At 38.4% G+C, this 17,672-nt stretch overlaps 1 protein-coding gene across 3 annotated transcripts; it reads right to left on the reverse strand.

Moving 5' to 3' along the window:
• Positions 1-490: 490 nt before the first annotated feature.
• ndrg1a (N-myc downstream regulated 1a) lies at positions 491-17,154 on the reverse strand. Of its 3 annotated transcripts, none has more exons than XM_054762851.1 (16): positions 17,013-17,154; positions 13,893-13,967; positions 12,939-12,974; positions 8,178-8,283; positions 7,887-8,007; positions 6,634-6,696; positions 6,465-6,525; positions 5,143-5,229; positions 4,908-4,964; positions 4,706-4,809; positions 4,566-4,622; positions 3,501-3,552; positions 3,334-3,381; positions 2,988-3,023; positions 1,719-1,770; positions 491-1,565 (listed from the first exon to the last, which is right to left on the reverse strand). In XM_054762851.1, exons 2-16 carry the CDS (start codon positions 13,947-13,949, stop codon positions 1,318-1,320), a joined length of 1,185 nt encoding a protein of 394 aa, XP_054618826.1. In that variant the 5' UTR covers positions 13,950-13,967; positions 17,013-17,154; the 3' UTR covers positions 491-1,317. The 3 variants fall into 3 exon arrangements, with proteins under 3 accessions (XP_054618826.1, XP_054618827.1, XP_054618828.1); XM_054762852.1 differs by having other exon boundaries at positions 13,893-13,970; positions 17,013-17,137; XM_054762853.1 differs by lacking the exons at positions 12,939-12,974; positions 13,893-13,967; positions 17,013-17,154 and adding an exon at positions 9,754-9,913.
• Positions 17,155-17,672: the final 518 nt, after the last annotated feature.

Here is a 17,672-nt window from a genome sequence, read left to right on the forward strand (position 1 = left end):
TTAATATATAAAAAAATTTGACATTAAATACAGAAACTTGAAATTGTAAAATTTTTGTTTAAAATGTATTCATCATAGATTAATGTAGTATATTTTTTCATTGAATTAATGTTTTTAAATATTTTTATTTAATATTTGTTAATATTTAATACTTTTTGAAATCCAAGTGATTGACATTAAGTTTAAAAAATAAATTATATGCGTTTTAAAATAGTTTTAAAATCAATTTGATTTTTTTTTTGTTTTGTTTAATTTTTTTTGTTTTTGTTTTTTAATGAATTCAATTATACTGAATTCCAACCTGTTTATTTTCATGATTATCATTTCTTTCTTTGCTGATTGGTTGGAAGATGTCACATGGTTCTGGTATGGTGTGGGTGGTGGCTTGACCTCTTACTCCCTACACCAAAATGTGGTGAAGTCTCAGTTGACACCAAACTTTCAAGATATTTAAAACAAGCACACAAAAAAATGACACAGTCAGACCAGATGAGTTACAAGTTATTTTTTTATGTTGTTTTTTTTCCTTAATAAATACAAACCGTTATGTCATTTGAATGCCAGCATCTTTACAAAGCCGCGTCGTCGGTCCTACGAAAGCAAACATGGCCGTAGTGCAAGTCGGACAAGGAGAGAGGAGAGCGTGTCAGCTAGAAAGTTCTACGGCCGCCCTCGTGTTAATAATATTGTAATAAAATGAGGACTTTTTACGTCGCCACACAAACTGAACAACCGTGGCACCGCTTTGTTCCGTTGTGCTTGATTGCATAGAAAAAAAAATCATATAAAAAGAATTTACTCGTTTTGTGTGTAGGCGTTAATAAAGCTTTGAAGTTTAGAGAGCAGGGTTGTTGTTTTTTCTCGATTGGTCACAAAGCGTCATTGAAATGTTGGAAAAGAACAAATAAAATCATGAAAATGTTCACCAGTAACCGCAGCTTCCATTAAACGATCATCGGATGCTCACACAAATAAAAATGTCCCTTACTTGTCATGTTAGACAGCATCTATGGCAGAAAGTCAAAGAAACAAATGTTGACAGCGAGAGAAAACACTTGAAAGTGGGATAAATGAGACAAAGCCGTCTGTTTGGTAAAAAAGGATCGAAAGGAAGGAAGGGGACGCGCTCTCTGTCGCCCCCTAGCGATGCTGCGTTGCCACTAACTACACCATCACAAGCCCATGAAGGTACTGGAGTACTTTAACCCTCTTCATCCAAGTTTAAAAAGTCAAAAATAAAAAAAAAAACATCGGATGTGTGTCAGAAGCACATACCAGGGGGAAAAAATGGCGGGTTGGGGTTTGGGGGCATCCGCCTTAGCAGGACACCTCGGGGGCCTTGGGGACGGCCTGGTCTACGGCGCCGTCCGTGGAGCCGGCCGTGTGGGAGCGCCCTCGCTGGTGCTCGGCCGTGTGCGAGCGCGAGCGGTTGCCCTCGTTGGTGTGCGAGCGCGAGCGGTTGCCCTCGGTGGTGTGGGAGCGCGAGCGGGGGCCGTCGAAGGACGTCACGCTGGAGCCCGAGGCCGTGCGGGAGCGCACCAGGCGGGTCATACTGGCGGAGGGCACTGATGGAAGGAGACCGGGGGGTTTAGAACACGGACTGATGATATGCAACAATATTTTACTAAAATAAGGGCATAATTGTCATACGGCTAGTGTCCATCTCGCCACAAGGGGGCAGCAGAAACAACCACTTCGAAAAAGAGAGCACTACTCACTGTATCCCATGCCCTGAATGAAGTACTTGAATGCCTCCGTCAGCTTGGCTGGCTGCACAGGAGAGAAAAAAACAACAAAATCCAAATTTAGAATATTCATTATATACTTATTATGTTTATTTATTTCTAACTCATTATTAATCTAATTATTTATATGCTTTGCTATGATACAGTGCTATCTACTAGTATTGTTATTAGCTGTATTCTAGCACCAGTAAGGTTTAACTATGCATAGTACTACATGAACTAAACATAAACATACACGGCTCTACATATAATAAAATGGGTGCGTATATTGTGCAAAAATGTCAATGCAAAAAGGGTTTTCTCGTTTAAATTAATCAGTTAAATATATTGTATAAATATACATTTTAAAATTCATGTGTTGCAAATGCCTTAATTTGTGGAAAATATGCCTTAAAATTATTATAACATTTATTTTATCTGGAAAAATACTACCAAAATTTTCGACATTAAATATGCCTTCCATCCATCCATCCATCCATTTTCTACACCGCTTCTCCTTTCAAATTATTATAATAACATCATTTATTTTAGCTGGAAAAATACTAACAAAATGTTCTTTCATTCCCCCCCCCCCCATCTGTTGTCGCAAAGCAGGCCTTTATTTCTTAAAGAAAAAATAAAAAAAATAACAAAAATAACCCATTTATCTGTTTGAAAGTCCATAGTAAACAGATTGAGCACGTTATGTAAATATACATGTATGTTTTATTAATAATGTTGTCAAGGTTGGAAATGTGCTTTAATTTATTTTAAAAATGTTGTTTAAAATTATTCGATTCTATTTTCATTTCTTTTGCAACAAATATCTATTTTAGAAAGTTTTCCTAATAGATGCACAATTAAAAAGACAATTTTCTCCAAATTGTTGCTGAACAATCTGCCATCTCGAGGCAGACCTTTTGTTTCTTTACAGTCTTAACACTATTTTAGTTTTCCATAGTAATCTGCTTTAAAACATTTATTTTGACACTGGAATAGCTAGATAAACACTAGTGTCATTATTTCTATTCTTATCTTATAATATGACCGTGTTGCTGGCACAAAAAAACTGCCCATTGCGGTCATAGTTTGAGCCGCAGTTCCCTGCACGGCCGCAGGAGGTCGCCAAACCTCAACAGACATAAAGCTAGCTACAGTAGCAGCCAAACGTTTGAAGACACTTTGCAATACAATACGATGCAAACGTGTCTTCAAACTTTTGACTGGTGCCGAAAATGTAATTTATCTCGTTTCTATACACACCTGGTCAATCTGGGGCATGCCACCACAGTCGGCCATCTGTTGGGAAAGAGATACAAAGTTTCATAATGCATATAAACACTTGATTAATGATTAAAAGAGGGTAATAAAGGAGCAGGTAAGAACGCCAAAAACGACCATTAAGAGGAATGACACTTGTGCATGTGCGACCGCGCGCCATTACACGCTCGCCATGCTTAACCATCCGCTTAACCGCCGCCCGGTGACCCTTAAGTGGGTCAGACGCGGCAGATTGCGCAGCGGCGCTGGTTAATGTGTCACCATGTCTTTCCATCACGACAGCACAGCCACCTGGAGGAGGAGGAAGGGGGAGGAGCTTAAGCCTCACCTTGAGCAGAGTGGCTTTTGTGGGGTCCAGTTTGGTGTTGCACTCCACCTGCCGGGACAACAATAAGACACTTCATTAGGTACACCCGCACCTTGCTACGAGACTACAATGCTCGCTTCTGACCGACGCTGTCATTTCTTATTGTCAGTGAAGGCGTCATGACTCACCACGGCGTCCACGGCGGGAGAGTTGTCGCCAACCACCAGCAGGCAAGGGCACCTGGGGTCAAAGGTGAAAGGGGACAGCGATATCAACACCTAATGAAATGGGTGGCTATTTTCTTTTTTTCAAATGTGAGGTGACTGCTGTAAAAATATGGTCAAATATTTCATCAATTAAACACAAAGTAGTTCAAATTAGAAACAAATTAGAAACATGTTTAAACCAATTAATTCTACAATATTTCAAAAGCAAGACTCTCCCTGTCCTTTCGCTGCACCACAAATTCCGCCTAGCAACAAGAGGAAAATGTGACGTGACTAGTATCATTTTTTTTTTAAGTAAAATAAAAAAATTAATTGTATTTGTTCTTTTTTTTAAATCCTTGTTTCTATTTTTTAATAACAGACTAAATTTAAAATATCGCAAAATACAACAGTTTAACGCAATTAACAATACATTTACAAAGAAGTATCGAAAAGCCCAACACCACCTCTTCTTTCCCCATGAATTCCGCCTAGCAACAAGAGGCGAATGTGATGTGACTAGTATAATAGAAATAGTAAAATATTATTAAAAAATAAATTAAATACAAATATATTTGTATGTTTTGTATTTTTTGACTCACAAAACTTATGCAACTAAATTCACATACTTACTTAAAATATATATTTTTTTCCAGTTGTATTTTTTTTCTTTTTTAAATCCTTGTTTCTATTTATTATTCAATGACAGACTCCATTTAAAATGTAGCAAAACATAACAGCTTAACCCAATTAATAATACAACATTTAGAAACGACTTTAGAAAAGCACGACTGTCCTTTCTCTGTCCCACGAATTCTGCCTAGCAACAAGAGGCAAATGTGACGTGACTACCTATTCTAATTATTATTTTTTTTTAATGGTAAAACATTTAAATTCAATACAAATTATTTTCTATGGTTTGTATTTTTTGTTTTACAAAACATATCCAACTAAAATGCCACCTACTTACTTAAAAAAAAAAATGTAAGCTGTTTTTTCCGCTGCAGTTTTTTTTCCCCTCTTTTTTGAAATAATGGTTTGACGTACTTGAGGGTTCTGTTGTTGCATCCTGGCATGGGCCGCTCGATTTCCAGGTCCCTCCGACTTTAAAGACACAGAAAAAAACAATTTATTGCTCATCCTTGAATATCCAGAATTCCCAGGGCCTGCAAAGGCAACAGGCTGACCTCTCATACGACTTGATGAAGAGCTGCAGGTTGAAGTGGTTCATGTCCTTCATGACGTGGTGGCGGAACGTGGCGACCATGTCCTGGTTGTGGTTGATCTCTTCCTGCCGCGACAATTAACACGGTTAGCCGCAAGCGCCGACGAGCATGCGGCGGCAGCGCTTAGCCAAAACAGTCAAAATGAGATGAAAGAGAAGCGAACCTTTCCAAAGAGGTGGCTGATGACCAGGTCGGGCAGGGCGTGGGTCCAGCCGCTGATCTGGAATCAGATGCCACATTCAGCCGGACATTTTTTATTGTTGCAGCGGGAGTCAAAAGTTTGCTGACGCTTTGTCATCCAATCGGATGCAAACATGTCTCCAACTTTTCAACGGGTACCGTATATTTATATGTGTGTGTTTGTGTGTGTGTGTGTGTGTGTGTAGACTATACTATACCTTGTGTGCAGCCCAGTCCATCCAGCCCTCGGCACACGGGTTGATGTTGATGAGCACCAGACCTTCCACCATTTGGGGGAAATCGAGCTACGACACAACACGCAACATTATTGATTACACCACAATCGATTTATATGAATAGTACGTTCAGTCATCATGTGCATTGTCACTTTTTGCTATTTATAGGCACACTCGAAGAGGAACAATTTGACACTGGGGGCAAGTCTAGCACTGCCCCATCAGGTCCGACAGATTGCGCCACCGTTGAAAAACCCAATACTTATGTACTGCGATATTCATGCGTATAATATAATATTAATCTGGCCAACTCTCCCTGTCCTTTCTTTGCTTTGCGTCCCACAAATTCTGCCTAGCAACAAGGAGCAAATGCGATCTCACTGGTAAAAAAGAAATACAAATCTGAAATAGAAAAATCAACGTAGTACTGTGGATCTATGTTAGCTGTTTATTTGATTTGAATTGATTGTATTCCATTTCTTATGTGATAAGTTTAGCTTAGCTTGTTGTTTTGCACTGATGTATTTATTCTTATTCCGTTTTCTTACTTTTCCTTTCTAATCTTGCCTTGATTGTTTATTATGACTTTATTATGACTTTTGGAGAGCTGCTCGAAACGTGAAATATCCCTTGGAGATGAATAAATATCATAAATAAAAAATATTATATAATTAATATCATAAAATATAATAATAAAATCACGCATTTTTTTCCAGCACCGTATAGCTTTGGTAAACTTATGCAAATAAATACATGATTTTACTTTGAAAAAATGATGCTATTATGTGCTCTTGTTTTCCTCACATAAAATAATTACTCCCTCCCAAATAAATTATTTGGCTAATAGCTTTAATTTCAATAAATATACAAAAATAGCATTTTTATGATGCCATTTATTTTAAAAAAATTCCCATTAAAAATAATAATAATAATCTTACTTTAAAGACATTCCTATTTGAGGTACAGTACCAAAAGGTCAAAAGTTTGCACTGACTTTTCCATTCACGAGCATGATGTGTAAACTTTTGGCTGCTACTGCAGTCAGCAGTCCATTTTGTTGGACGTATTTTTCCTGTCCCCATTTGTATCGTGTTCATCGAGGTGTCCCGTAGCGTTGGAACATTCCAGAGGCGTTTACGGGGCTCAGCGGGATCGGGAAAAAGGAGTCATATCGCTAAAATCAGCAAAAAGTAGGAAAATCCGGGTTTATAATCCTCCGTTGATTGCAAGTAAATGATTATTAAGCCTGACTGACGGAGAGGAAGGAAAAGGAAGGCGGGGGTGGGGGGGGAGGGATGGCTTACAGCAAATTTGGTCAGCATGAAGGCTCCGGCTCCCATTCCTAATCCAATAACGCTCTTCAGCCTGCCACACACAAACAGACATGGGAGCTGTTAGAACAGGTTAGAGCAACAATCTTCCTCTGGAACGTGACGAGGCGGCCGTGTCAGAGCGGGCAACTCCTTCTCGTACCCAAAATGCTTGAGGACCAGCGCGAGCGTCTCGGAGAGCTCGTCCATGGACGGGTACTCGTATCTGGGGAGGGGAATGGGAAATTAGTGCTGAACAACGACTCCTTCTTCTCCAGGTAATGCAATAATAATTACTTAATTAAATACAACTGAATTTAAATCTTTCAATTAAATCTAATAAAATGTAATAAATTAAGATTTATGTTTTAAAAATATTGTGAAATTATTTAATGTACTTGTTATTTTATTAACATTTATTTTGTATTTTTTTTAAATAAAAATATTTTAAAATAATTTTTCTAAATGTAATTATTTATTTTATTCTTATTGTCCTTATTATTATTTTTAGCTTAATTAAATTATTACATTTAGAAATATGTGCTTAAGAACATGTTTGTGCAGGTAAGGCAATAATAATTCATTAATTAAATTAAATAAAATTAGAAAAATACAATAAAATACAATAAATTAATATTCTTATTTTGGAAAGGTTTTTTATTAATTTTTCTATAAATTAAAAAATCAAATAAATTGGATATATGTTTCACATGAATTTCTCTTGCAGATGAATAAAGTATCTATCTATCTTTATGTGCTTATTGTTTTATATTATTGTTATTATTTTGTATTGATATTATTCATGTTATTACCATATTTTTTATTTATTTAGTTTAATTAAAGTATTACATTTCTAAATGAGTGTTTAGAAACATTTTTGTGCAGGTAAGGCAATAATAATTCATGAATTCAGTTAAATAAAATTAGACAAATATAGTAAATTTTAATGTGAGAAATAAAGCAAAATTATTTTTTTTAATGAAAATATAAAATACATTTTTTATATTTTTAAAATGTTGTGTATTTACCATTTTAGATTGTTAAATGTTATTTATTATGATTAATTTATATTATTCATTTTATTGTAGAATTTTTATGAAATTATTACATTTCGAAATTAGCGCTAAACAATGCCTTTTTGTGCAGGTACAGCACTAAGAAATAATTAATTACAAATTAATTACAATTAAATTTGAAAAATATAATAAAATATAATAAATTAAGATTTTAATTTAAAAAATACAAATCATTTCTTCTAAATTAAACAAAAACAGTCAAAGGTGGCAGACCTGTGATGCAAAAAGCCCCATGTGGACAAACAACAAATCAGGTCACCTTAATGAACATCCACACTGATCTACCTGCGGGGTCAAAGGTCGCAACACACATGCGTGTGTGTGTGTGTGTGTGGCTCACCCAGTGGAAAAGGTGTTAGCGCCCTCGTGCTGCCCGAGGGCGTCCACGTGACACACGGCAAAGTGATGCAGGATCTCGGCCATGTCCTCGTGGTTGAAGAGCAAGTCCCAGCACGTTTTGTCTGGAGGAAGAGGATGAAGAGGAAGAGCAGGCGTTAGCCTCCAGTGACCTTTGAAGCGTACAGGTGTGCATCCATTATCAGCCAAAAGCACAGCTGTTGTCGTGGAAACGACGATAGGACGCCAGCGTCCCTCGAAGGACAATTTGAGGGAATAAGAGGGCGGTGCTTACGGTTCAGTCCGATGTCGTGGAAGGTGAGAATGACGGGCCGCTCCCCCTTGGGCACCCCCTTCATCGTACAGTGGAGTCTTCCATAAGGCGTCTCCACATCGTGCTCCTGCAAAGACAAAATCATCAAACATTTCTAACATTTCGGTCATTTTGACACCGAATTCGACATAAAATAAATCAAGGAGAAACTTTTGTGGGAGCTGATTTCTTTTTTTTAAGTGTATTAATGATTTAAATTGTAGTATTTCATTGTAATACCACAATTATTTTACTACATTTATTTCATTAAAAATGACAAAACAAGTATCCTCATTAGATGTTCCTTTTTTAAAGTAATCATGAATGAAAACAAGGAATAAATAAAGGGAACGTGAGCCGGGATTAGAGCGTCGGGAGACAGGTTAGTTTTACCCTACTGATGATGTGTTGTTGCAGTCGTAATCCCGCTCCGCTGCGTACGAAACCCTGACCCAGAATCAGGTCATCAGGTCGTAATCAGGTCGTTATTAGATTTTTCTTTTTTAAAGTAATCATGAAGTTAAAAAAGAAAAATGTAATACATTTTTTAAAAGTTGTTTTTAAATTAATCGTTAATTTTAATAAAGGAAAATATGGTGAAACTTTTTTTTTAAATAAATGTTTTAAAAAAAAGTTAAATAAAAAAATGTCCTTATTAGACTTCTCTTTTTTAAAGTAATCATTAATTTAAAAAAAAGGAAAATCTAATACGTGAACTTCATTTTTATTTTTTAAATTATTAATAAAAAAAAGAAAAATCTGATACAGAAACTTCATTCTTATTTTTTAAATTACCGTAGTTATTAATTACATAAAAGAAAGAAAATTCTAATGAAACTTTTTTAAATCAATGTAAAAAAAAAAACAAAAATAAAAAGTTTCCTTATTAGAGTTTTCTTTTTCAAGGTAATCGTAAATTTAAAATAAAGAGAAAAATCAAAATGTTAACTTCATTTTTATTTTTTTAACTAATTATTAATTTTTTAAAGAGGAAAAATCTAATACAGAAACTTCATTTTTAATTTTTTTTAATGAATAAAAAAATTATTTTAAAAAGTTTTTTTAATTAATCAATAAAAAAAGGAAAACCAAATGAAACTTTTTAAAGTTAATTAATGATTATTTTTTTAAAAATCAAATATGGAAACGTTATTTTTATTAATTTAAAACAAATGTTTAACTTAAAATGCAAGTAAATAAAAAAAAATGTTAAAATTACAACAAAAAGGACTGATAGTTTTAGTAGCTTAACTACTAACTGTGGCGCTCTGAACCAAAACAAAAATAATACATGAGTCATAAATATCCAATGAGAAGCACGGATCTCCAAATATGTTGATTTTCTTGTTCCTTGCACATGAAAACACAAAACAGGACATACGTGCTTTTTCAGTGGCGACACGCAGCGACAATAAACGCTCGTAGATGCGACAGTTAGCAGTCCAACTGTTATTTCCCGCTTCCTTATTTCAAGTCATGAAACCATTGGACATACGGACCGTAGCGCAGGTCAATCCCCTAAAATCCATTTACGATAGAGCAAGAGAGATGGACTCACAGCAACTTCGATCTCAGTCACTATCATCTCCACGTCGGAATCCTCCAGAACCATGATTGCGGTACCAAAAACTCGATTCTAAACTTGCGAGGGTCCGAAATGCTGCTCCTGCTGCTGCTGTTGGTGCTGGAGGAGTGCGTCTGAGCGCCTTTATAGCTCTAAGCCTAAGCTGCTGACCTCCCATGGTGCCTTGCAGCCTGGTCAAAACAAGCTAATTCCAGATGGAGAGATCTCTAAATTGGATCAGGCCGGAGTGTCGGGATGAGGGTCTGTGGCGGGGTGCTGGGGGAGACCACGTCATGCCTGTCATCAGTGTTGGGCAGATTACTCTTAAAAAGGAATTACTCATAGTTACTTTCCCCAAAAAGTGATCATATTAGTAATGGTATGACTCCTGCATTAATATCATTGTGTCATTATTGTGTTAAAAGGTTGACAGGTGTCAAACTCAAAGCCTGGGGGCCAGATTTGGCCCGCCTTGTGGTTTTACAGTATGTGGCCCATGAAAGGCTGGAAATAATCACACGTCAAAAAGATGTGTTAATTAATTTACAGTATTTAATGTAATACTTTTGAAAAATAACTGAAGTAAAAAGAAGATTTTGTAGCACATGGGGAAAACGAGTTTGACACCCCTGCGTTAAAACCTTAAAATACATCAAATGATTGCGATCCCTGAAAGGGAGCAGCCGCAACGCTCGTTGACTAGCTGTTAGCTTCCTGTGGGGTTGGAGCAAACGATGACAACTGAAGCCACATCCGGATGGTTGCTATGGATACCAGTGCATAGTAACGCGCCGCATTTCAAAGTCCGTAACAGCGTTGTAATGTTTGAAAAGTAATTAATTACATTCCCCCTTAATGGAAAATAATGTTTATATATTCATTTTATTTATAAACAATTGCAGTTTTGATATTTAATTTTAATCTATGCATTATTTACGGAGCCAGCTGGCCCATCAGGCAATATAGGCAAACGCTCAGGACGCTGTGGCCTCCAGAGGCGAAAAATCGGGAAAGAAATTCCACCTTCTAAAATAATTATGAGTATTAATGTTTTCAAAAATGACATAGAGGATTTTGAAATAAATACACTTGCTTGGTTTGACTGAAACAAAATAGTTCGCTGCTTGGTTGAGACCATCTGAGAGCCCTGATATACAAATATATAAGATTGTAATTACATGAACAATTATAAAAATAATAGTATTAAAAGTGTATATTTTAGACGCTGTTACTCGCTGTTACTTGGTTTTTGCAGTTGTGACACGACATTCCACAAAAAGCTGATGTGTTTACGTGTCACGGGAACGTGGCTAACAAGGTGTGCCAAAGGTTGTTGGAACGATCGGGATGTGCCCAGAGAAAGATTCTCAGAGGAGGAGTCTGACGCGTTTACGGGATGAAAACACAGGAGGTGTGTGTGTGTGTGTGTGTGTGTGTGTGTGTGTGTGTGTGCGCGTGTGTGTCATCATCGGCCCCACCCATGCCGCCTTTCAACTCACACACCGGCACGTAGGCGGCGACGGCCATGTTAATCCCGCTGTGTTTATGTTTGGCTGAAGATAACGTGCTACCACTTCAATCAGGCTAATCCAGACATGTCCAAACGTTACTGAAAATCAAAAGATGCGAGGGGCCGCTTTGATATTTTTATGTATTTTTTAATTTTGTAAAAAGGGGAACATTTTTTTTAATTTTACATGTGATATTTTTTAAATATTACTATTGTTATTATTATTAATAAATCATAATTATTATTATTTTATTAATACATTTTATTTTATTAAGTAATCATTCATTATTTATTGATTTTATTTTATTCTTAATATATTATTTATATTATTTATATTATTTATATTGATATTTTTATGTATTTTTAAATTTTGTAAAAAAGGGGAACATTTTTTATTATTTTACATTTGATATTTTTTAAATATTACTATTATTATTAATAACTAATCATTCATATTATTTTAATAATACATGTTATTTTTATTAATTAATTATTTATTATTTATAGATTTTATTTTATTGTTATTATATAATTAATGTTATTTTACATTTATTCATAATTTATACATTTTTGTTCTATTTTTCCCATTTTTGCTGTTTTTTGGGGGTTAATTTTATTTGTACAATGTCCCGCGGGCCAATAAAAAAACAAGCTGCGGTCCGCAATTAGCCCCCGAACCGCACCTTGGATGTCAGTGCACTAATCTATCAGCTGCAACGCTTCAGGCAGCAAAAGTCAAAGGTTCTGGTTCTGGTGCCAGATGGTGTTTGGTACCTGCTGATTGTTATCATCGACAGAGCAGTTTGGTCCAAGTGATTGGAGTATCTGACCACAGCAAAGCTTGTTACTGTCAAAGACAGCACGTCTTGTCAAGGCAAAATACTACACACACTAAACTAGTAGCAGTCTCGTGTTTAGTAGGATGGATTTACTGACAACACGGTCATTATTGTCGACATATCTGGCAACACAAGTGACTAGCAAGGTCACTGTCTCTTGCCCACAGTCAAGCACAGTGCACGAGTGCTGCCGGCACTGGGGGAGCCACGGTTTGTTTGTTGAGGGGAAAGATGAATGCCAACATGTCCTGTGACACCGTGAAGCCTAAACCGGCCCGAAGGGAGGGGATCATGCTCTGCTTCACACCGTCACAGGAACTCATCTTTCCCCTCAGTGAACCACAGCTCACCAGTGCAGGTAGCACTCGTGCACCACGCTTGACTGTAGGCTTGTGTTGCCTGCTACCTACACAATAACGGTTGCGTGTCGATAGTGAAACCACACCGCTACACAAGCTGTGCACGGACTACTCTAAAGTATATCCGCTTTCTGTGGTATCGTGGCGTGACAAGATGGAATAAGTGAGGGTTGTGCTCATTTTGTCAGACGCTGGACGACACGCAGCAGCAGCAGCAGCAGCAGCAGCAGCAGACATAATTAGCCGATCCCCGATTCGATTTCCCTCCTAATGAAATCATGGCGGATGGAGGCGGTCACGCTGACAGATGAGGTTGCACATTAGTGAGCCTTTGACACCGCTAGGTGGCAGTAGAGCCGCCGTGCCGATCCACAAAGCGGGTCAGGTGACAAAGGTCGCTTGGCCACACGAGGTGAACCGAGCGTCATGTTAGCTAATGAATGTCCAAAAAGTGAACGTGTGCTAACCTACCTTGATAACCAGCTGCAGCACCGCCTCTCTCAGGCCCTGCAACACACACACACACACACACACACACACGAAGAACATTATTACAACAACAGCAACACAATTAGACAAACTAATCCAATATCCGGCGGGCGGCACCCCCCTAAATGATGTTGGACAACACCAGTGTGGACTTTTTGATCATTTTGACGACTGCATGACGTCTGCATGCTCAGCTAAGGTAGCTCAAGGTCAACATTCATATTAAACAAACAATAACCATACGAGAAATGTCATTTATGTCAATACTGGCAGAGGCGAAGCTAAAATGCTAATAGAAGGGTAAGAATAAAGGACACAAATTTCGGTGAAAAATAGATGCGCTATTATGCACATGAGGGACAATGGTACAACAACAAATATTACACTATTCGGCATTCAAACAACCTTACCTCAAAATGTATTTTCTTAATGATTAGTTTTTTTTAATTTGGCCATATTATGTTATTGTACTGCATACTATATTATTATTTGGATTTAGTCTGTTTTTCATATCATTTGTAATGTAACTTTTATTGATACACTTATTTGTATAATATACTGTATACATTATAGATTTATTTGTTATATCATACAATAATTTAATTTTATATATTGTATATTTAGTTTGTATTATCTATTAGATAATATAGTAATTTTATATATAGTTATTTACATATTATATTAGTATTTTATATTTTTAATGCAATACAAATAAATAATACAAATTAATTTATTTTCACTATATTATTGTTCGGCTTCCTTAATGGTTTTATAGGCATGATTTCCATTATTAGTATAACCTGCATTTTTTTCCATATGCTGTTTAGCCAAAAACCCACTAGCAGGCCAGACAGTTCCTTGCTAATGTCGCTAACATTGCTAACATTGCTCACAAAGCTATCATTAGTCAGCTGATTGCATCATGGATTTACGTACAGGCAGTTCCTTGTCGACCAGCAGATGTTTGGATTCAGCACCCTGGATGTCCTCCATGTCAATGGGCTGCACAGCCTGCTGGGACAAACAGTTAGCTAGTTAGCCGTAGCAGACATGACACGGCAGAAAGACTGAAAGGCTTGGCCCTGCATGACAAGATGGGTGTTTTTCCACATTGTTGTGTGTTGTTCAACTCGAAAAGAGCAGAAATCACAGCGCACCAAACCCACTCAGCACCAGCAAAGCTTTGTGGGTAATTTCCTCCTCTATTGACTCAACATGTTTTTTCAGGCCTGCTGCTCTGATTGGCTTCTCGTTTGTCATGGAAATACTTGCTGCCTTTGTTACTTGCTTAAAGTTAGCTACACATTTGTTACTTATTATAAAGAGAACTACTTTGTTTGCTACTTGTGTCGCAATGTTAGCTCCTAGCTGTCCCCACAAGCTTATACGTTGGCTACTTGTAGTCCAGACAAAGTTAGCCACTTGTTACATCAACATTTGCTACTCACTATGCATTTACTACGTTTGCTACTTTTGACTTTTTTTGCTACTTTTGCAGTTGACGTTTTCCACATAGACTCCATGGAACGTGAATTTCATGGACGATGCTTTTGCTACTCTTGACGTAGACGACTTTAGCCGTTGTCTGTTATGCGGACGACACGTTTGCTAGTTTTCCACTTCTGCTTAGACAAGTTGTGTTAGCTTGCTACTTGTTTTTCGACTACCTTGCCTACTTGTGTATCCGTGCACATGCTAGTTGTTTGCACAGACAGTGTGTGCTACATTTTGTGTACAGGTGACACATCCGCAGTAGCTACTTGTCGTGCAAATGAACCCCTGGCCTTAACCCTTCCCCTAACCCTTACTCTTACCATTACCCTAACCCTAACCCTAACCCTTACTCTTACCATTACCCTAACCCTAACCCTAACCCTAACCCTTACTCTTACCATTACCCTAACCCTAACCCTAACCCTTACTCTTACCATTACCCTAACCCTAACCCTAACCCTAACCCTAACCCTAACCCTTACTCTTACCATTACCCTAACCCTAACCCTAACCCTAACCCTAACCCTTACTCTTACCATTACCCTAACCCTAACCCTAACCCTAATACTTTTTGTGTAGATGATTAACGTCCGTCAACCTGACACTCTCCAAGTAAGGCTTCTTGCACAGGAAGTGTTAAATACTTTCAGCTACGATACGCCTTGAACACACACACACACACGCACACACACACGCACACACACACACACACACACACACAGACACACTCTTACACAGTCAGACCGGAGTGATCCGGATCTGACAACAACGAGGAGTATCAAACAACACGTCCATTTTTTGGAAATGGTGGGGGGGCGAGTGAGTTCTCTGCACTGCAGGATCTTTGTTGGAGGAAGAAGCAGCCCCCGTGTTGAGATTCCTCAGTCATGAGGCGAGGGACAGAGGGAAGGAAGGAGGGAGCGGGACGGTTTTTGGCGACGCCCCGACCCCGGTTTCACATGTTAATGGCTCGCATGGAAGCTGGTGGGCGGGGCTTGATGCGTATAGCGTTAACAGGAGGTGAGGGTCAACTTGGGACTCTAGAGGGCTAAAGAAGGATGGGAGGGAGGCCGTGGGGGTCTGTTGGTGCTGGTTCTGGCAGTTTGGCGTCTCTGGCAACAAGAGACGCGCGTCAAACCGGTCCAACTGTGCGTGTCCTGACTGCTTCTCTTTCTGTCTTTTCTCTTTTCTCCTCGGTGCTGGCACAAGTCAGACTTGTTATGCAATCATGGAGAGGAAACAGAAGGAGGGCGGGGAGGGGTTTGGGGGGGTTGCAACCGGCTCGGGATGGGCCCCAAAAACTGCTGCCTTGCATAAAATCAGAGCTAGCATGATGGCACTTTAAAGCAGAACCTCCGTCAGTGATGAGACTGGATGCCAGAAGCCTGGTCCAGAATCGAGGCCTGGCCGGGCCCCGGCCGGGCTAACCTAACCCCTACTTTTAAATCCACGCGCATCCATCTGCAGAAACAATGATTGCTTCCCTAATCTTTGGGAACTCGCTTAATCGGTCAAATCCCCCACCCCCACCCCCACCCGCTTGTGAAATATCAGCAGAGCAGCAGGCTAAGCTGGCACAGACCTACATTTCAACACATCACAATATACTGTAAGTTGGGGGGGGGGGGTCCAACAAGGCAGCGCTGAAAACCATGACGGGCCCTGAACGCACCGCCGCCACCAGTAGCATGCAGCAAACCACAAATATGATGCAAAGTATGGGAATTGTAGATGTTACGCAAGGATAGCGTCATGTGACCCTCGGGGAGTCTTGTGGTCATGACATGTTGACATCTTTAAAGAAAAAAAAAAAGCTGCAAGAATACACAATATTGAATACACAGCTACTGATAAAGTGCACTAAAAACATGAATCTATGACAAACTTGTTTTGTTTCAGCGTGTGCATATTTAGATTTATTTAAATGCGTTACGCTGTACGCATAGTTGCTGTATTTTATGGACGTACTGCAACTGTCACGCCTTACTTTTCCTCACGAGATTAATTAAAATGTATTGATCTGTAGTGTATGTCAATATTTGTCCAAAAATGTACTCGCATTTGGTTTGTTTTTGTGTTTCTGTAGTACACCAGTATGTAGAAGCTCTTTCATGCCATTTTTTAATGCTACAATTTCATTATTATTATCATTATAATACCCAGCAGTTTTCAAAATCAATTTGATTTGTAATTAAGCCAATCATTTTTTTGTATTTTTAGTTAATTTCTTGAGTCATTATTATCGTTTTATAGAATACCATTTTTTTTAAACGTTTTTAAAATGAAATAAATTCTACCACCCAACAAAAATGGCCTTGCGGTCCGTCAATGTGCCCCGAACCACAGCTTAAAAACCCCTTTTAAGACTTTAAAAAATGAATAACAATAATAATCTGCATTCATTTAACATGCACAACTTTTATTTTGCTCCCCCGCCCCTTGCATGAAGGCCTGACGCTCTGCACGTCCGAACACGTTGGGACACTCAAGTAAACACTTCCTCACTCACATGGGAGGGTGTTTATTAAGGTGTTAAAAAAAAAAAAAAAAAAAGAGACTTACCTGCAGATTGCACAATCAGATTGTCCCGCGGTGATAAGGACGGGAACAAGTCCACAAAAAAGTTTGTATTGCAAAAAATTATAATATAGGATATAAGTGTGCACGCGAGGACGGCTGCCGTTTTGTTTACAACGTGGAGGCGGATGTATGAGGGAATTTTATAAAGCCTGGGGCGGAGTTGGGGGGGGGGGGGGGGGGGGCGAGGAACCGCCCACTTTTCCCCGATTGGGCAACATCTGCTACGGGAGTGATCGTGCAAAAGTGAAAAAAAAAAAAAAAACATCCAAAAGACGTCGAACTTTAAATAAAACACTGAAAAGTCCGGACTGTATTCTCAAATGTACAGCTTTCATGCATCATTTTATACTCTTAAAGTACATAAAGTGCAGCTGTGACCCTCACCCCGTCCCCAAAAGAGATCTCACCCAATGACACGACAGTATTGATGTGTGGCGTTCATGATCCCCTCAGGAAAGTAGGAAAAGACAGTCCCCCTTTAAACTGAACTCATTGAACTCACATTAGCGTCAAATATTTATTGGATGGTTTAGTCTTTAGTCTGTGACTAAATGAAAATAAGAAAATAAATGTTTAGAATTTTTTAATTACATTTTTGTTGACCCTGCGATTGGCTGGCGACCAGTCCAGGGTGTACCCCGC

This window comes from Dunckerocampus dactyliophorus, chromosome 20, assembly GCF_027744805.1.
Source record: "Dunckerocampus dactyliophorus isolate RoL2022-P2 chromosome 20, RoL_Ddac_1.1, whole genome shotgun sequence".
In the NCBI taxonomy this organism is placed as follows: Eukaryota; Metazoa; Chordata; class Actinopteri; order Syngnathiformes; family Syngnathidae; genus Dunckerocampus; species Dunckerocampus dactyliophorus.

What these genes read in the sequence shown, in the direction of transcription:
- ndrg1a (XM_054762851.1), bottom strand. Translation starts at nt 13,949, where the DNA reads ATGGAGGACATCCAGGGTGCTGAATCCAAACATCTGCTGGTCGACAAG. An exon ending in GCTAACACCTTTTCCACTGG is followed by an intron (nt 6,697 to 7,886) that starts GTGAGCCACACA and finishes TCCCCTCCCCAG; the next exon opens with ATACGAGTACCCGTCCATGG. An exon ending in CAAAAGCCACTCTGCTCAAG is followed by an intron (nt 3,024 to 3,333) that starts GTGAGGCTTAAG and finishes CTTTCCCAACAG; the next exon opens with ATGGCCGACTGTGGTGGCAT.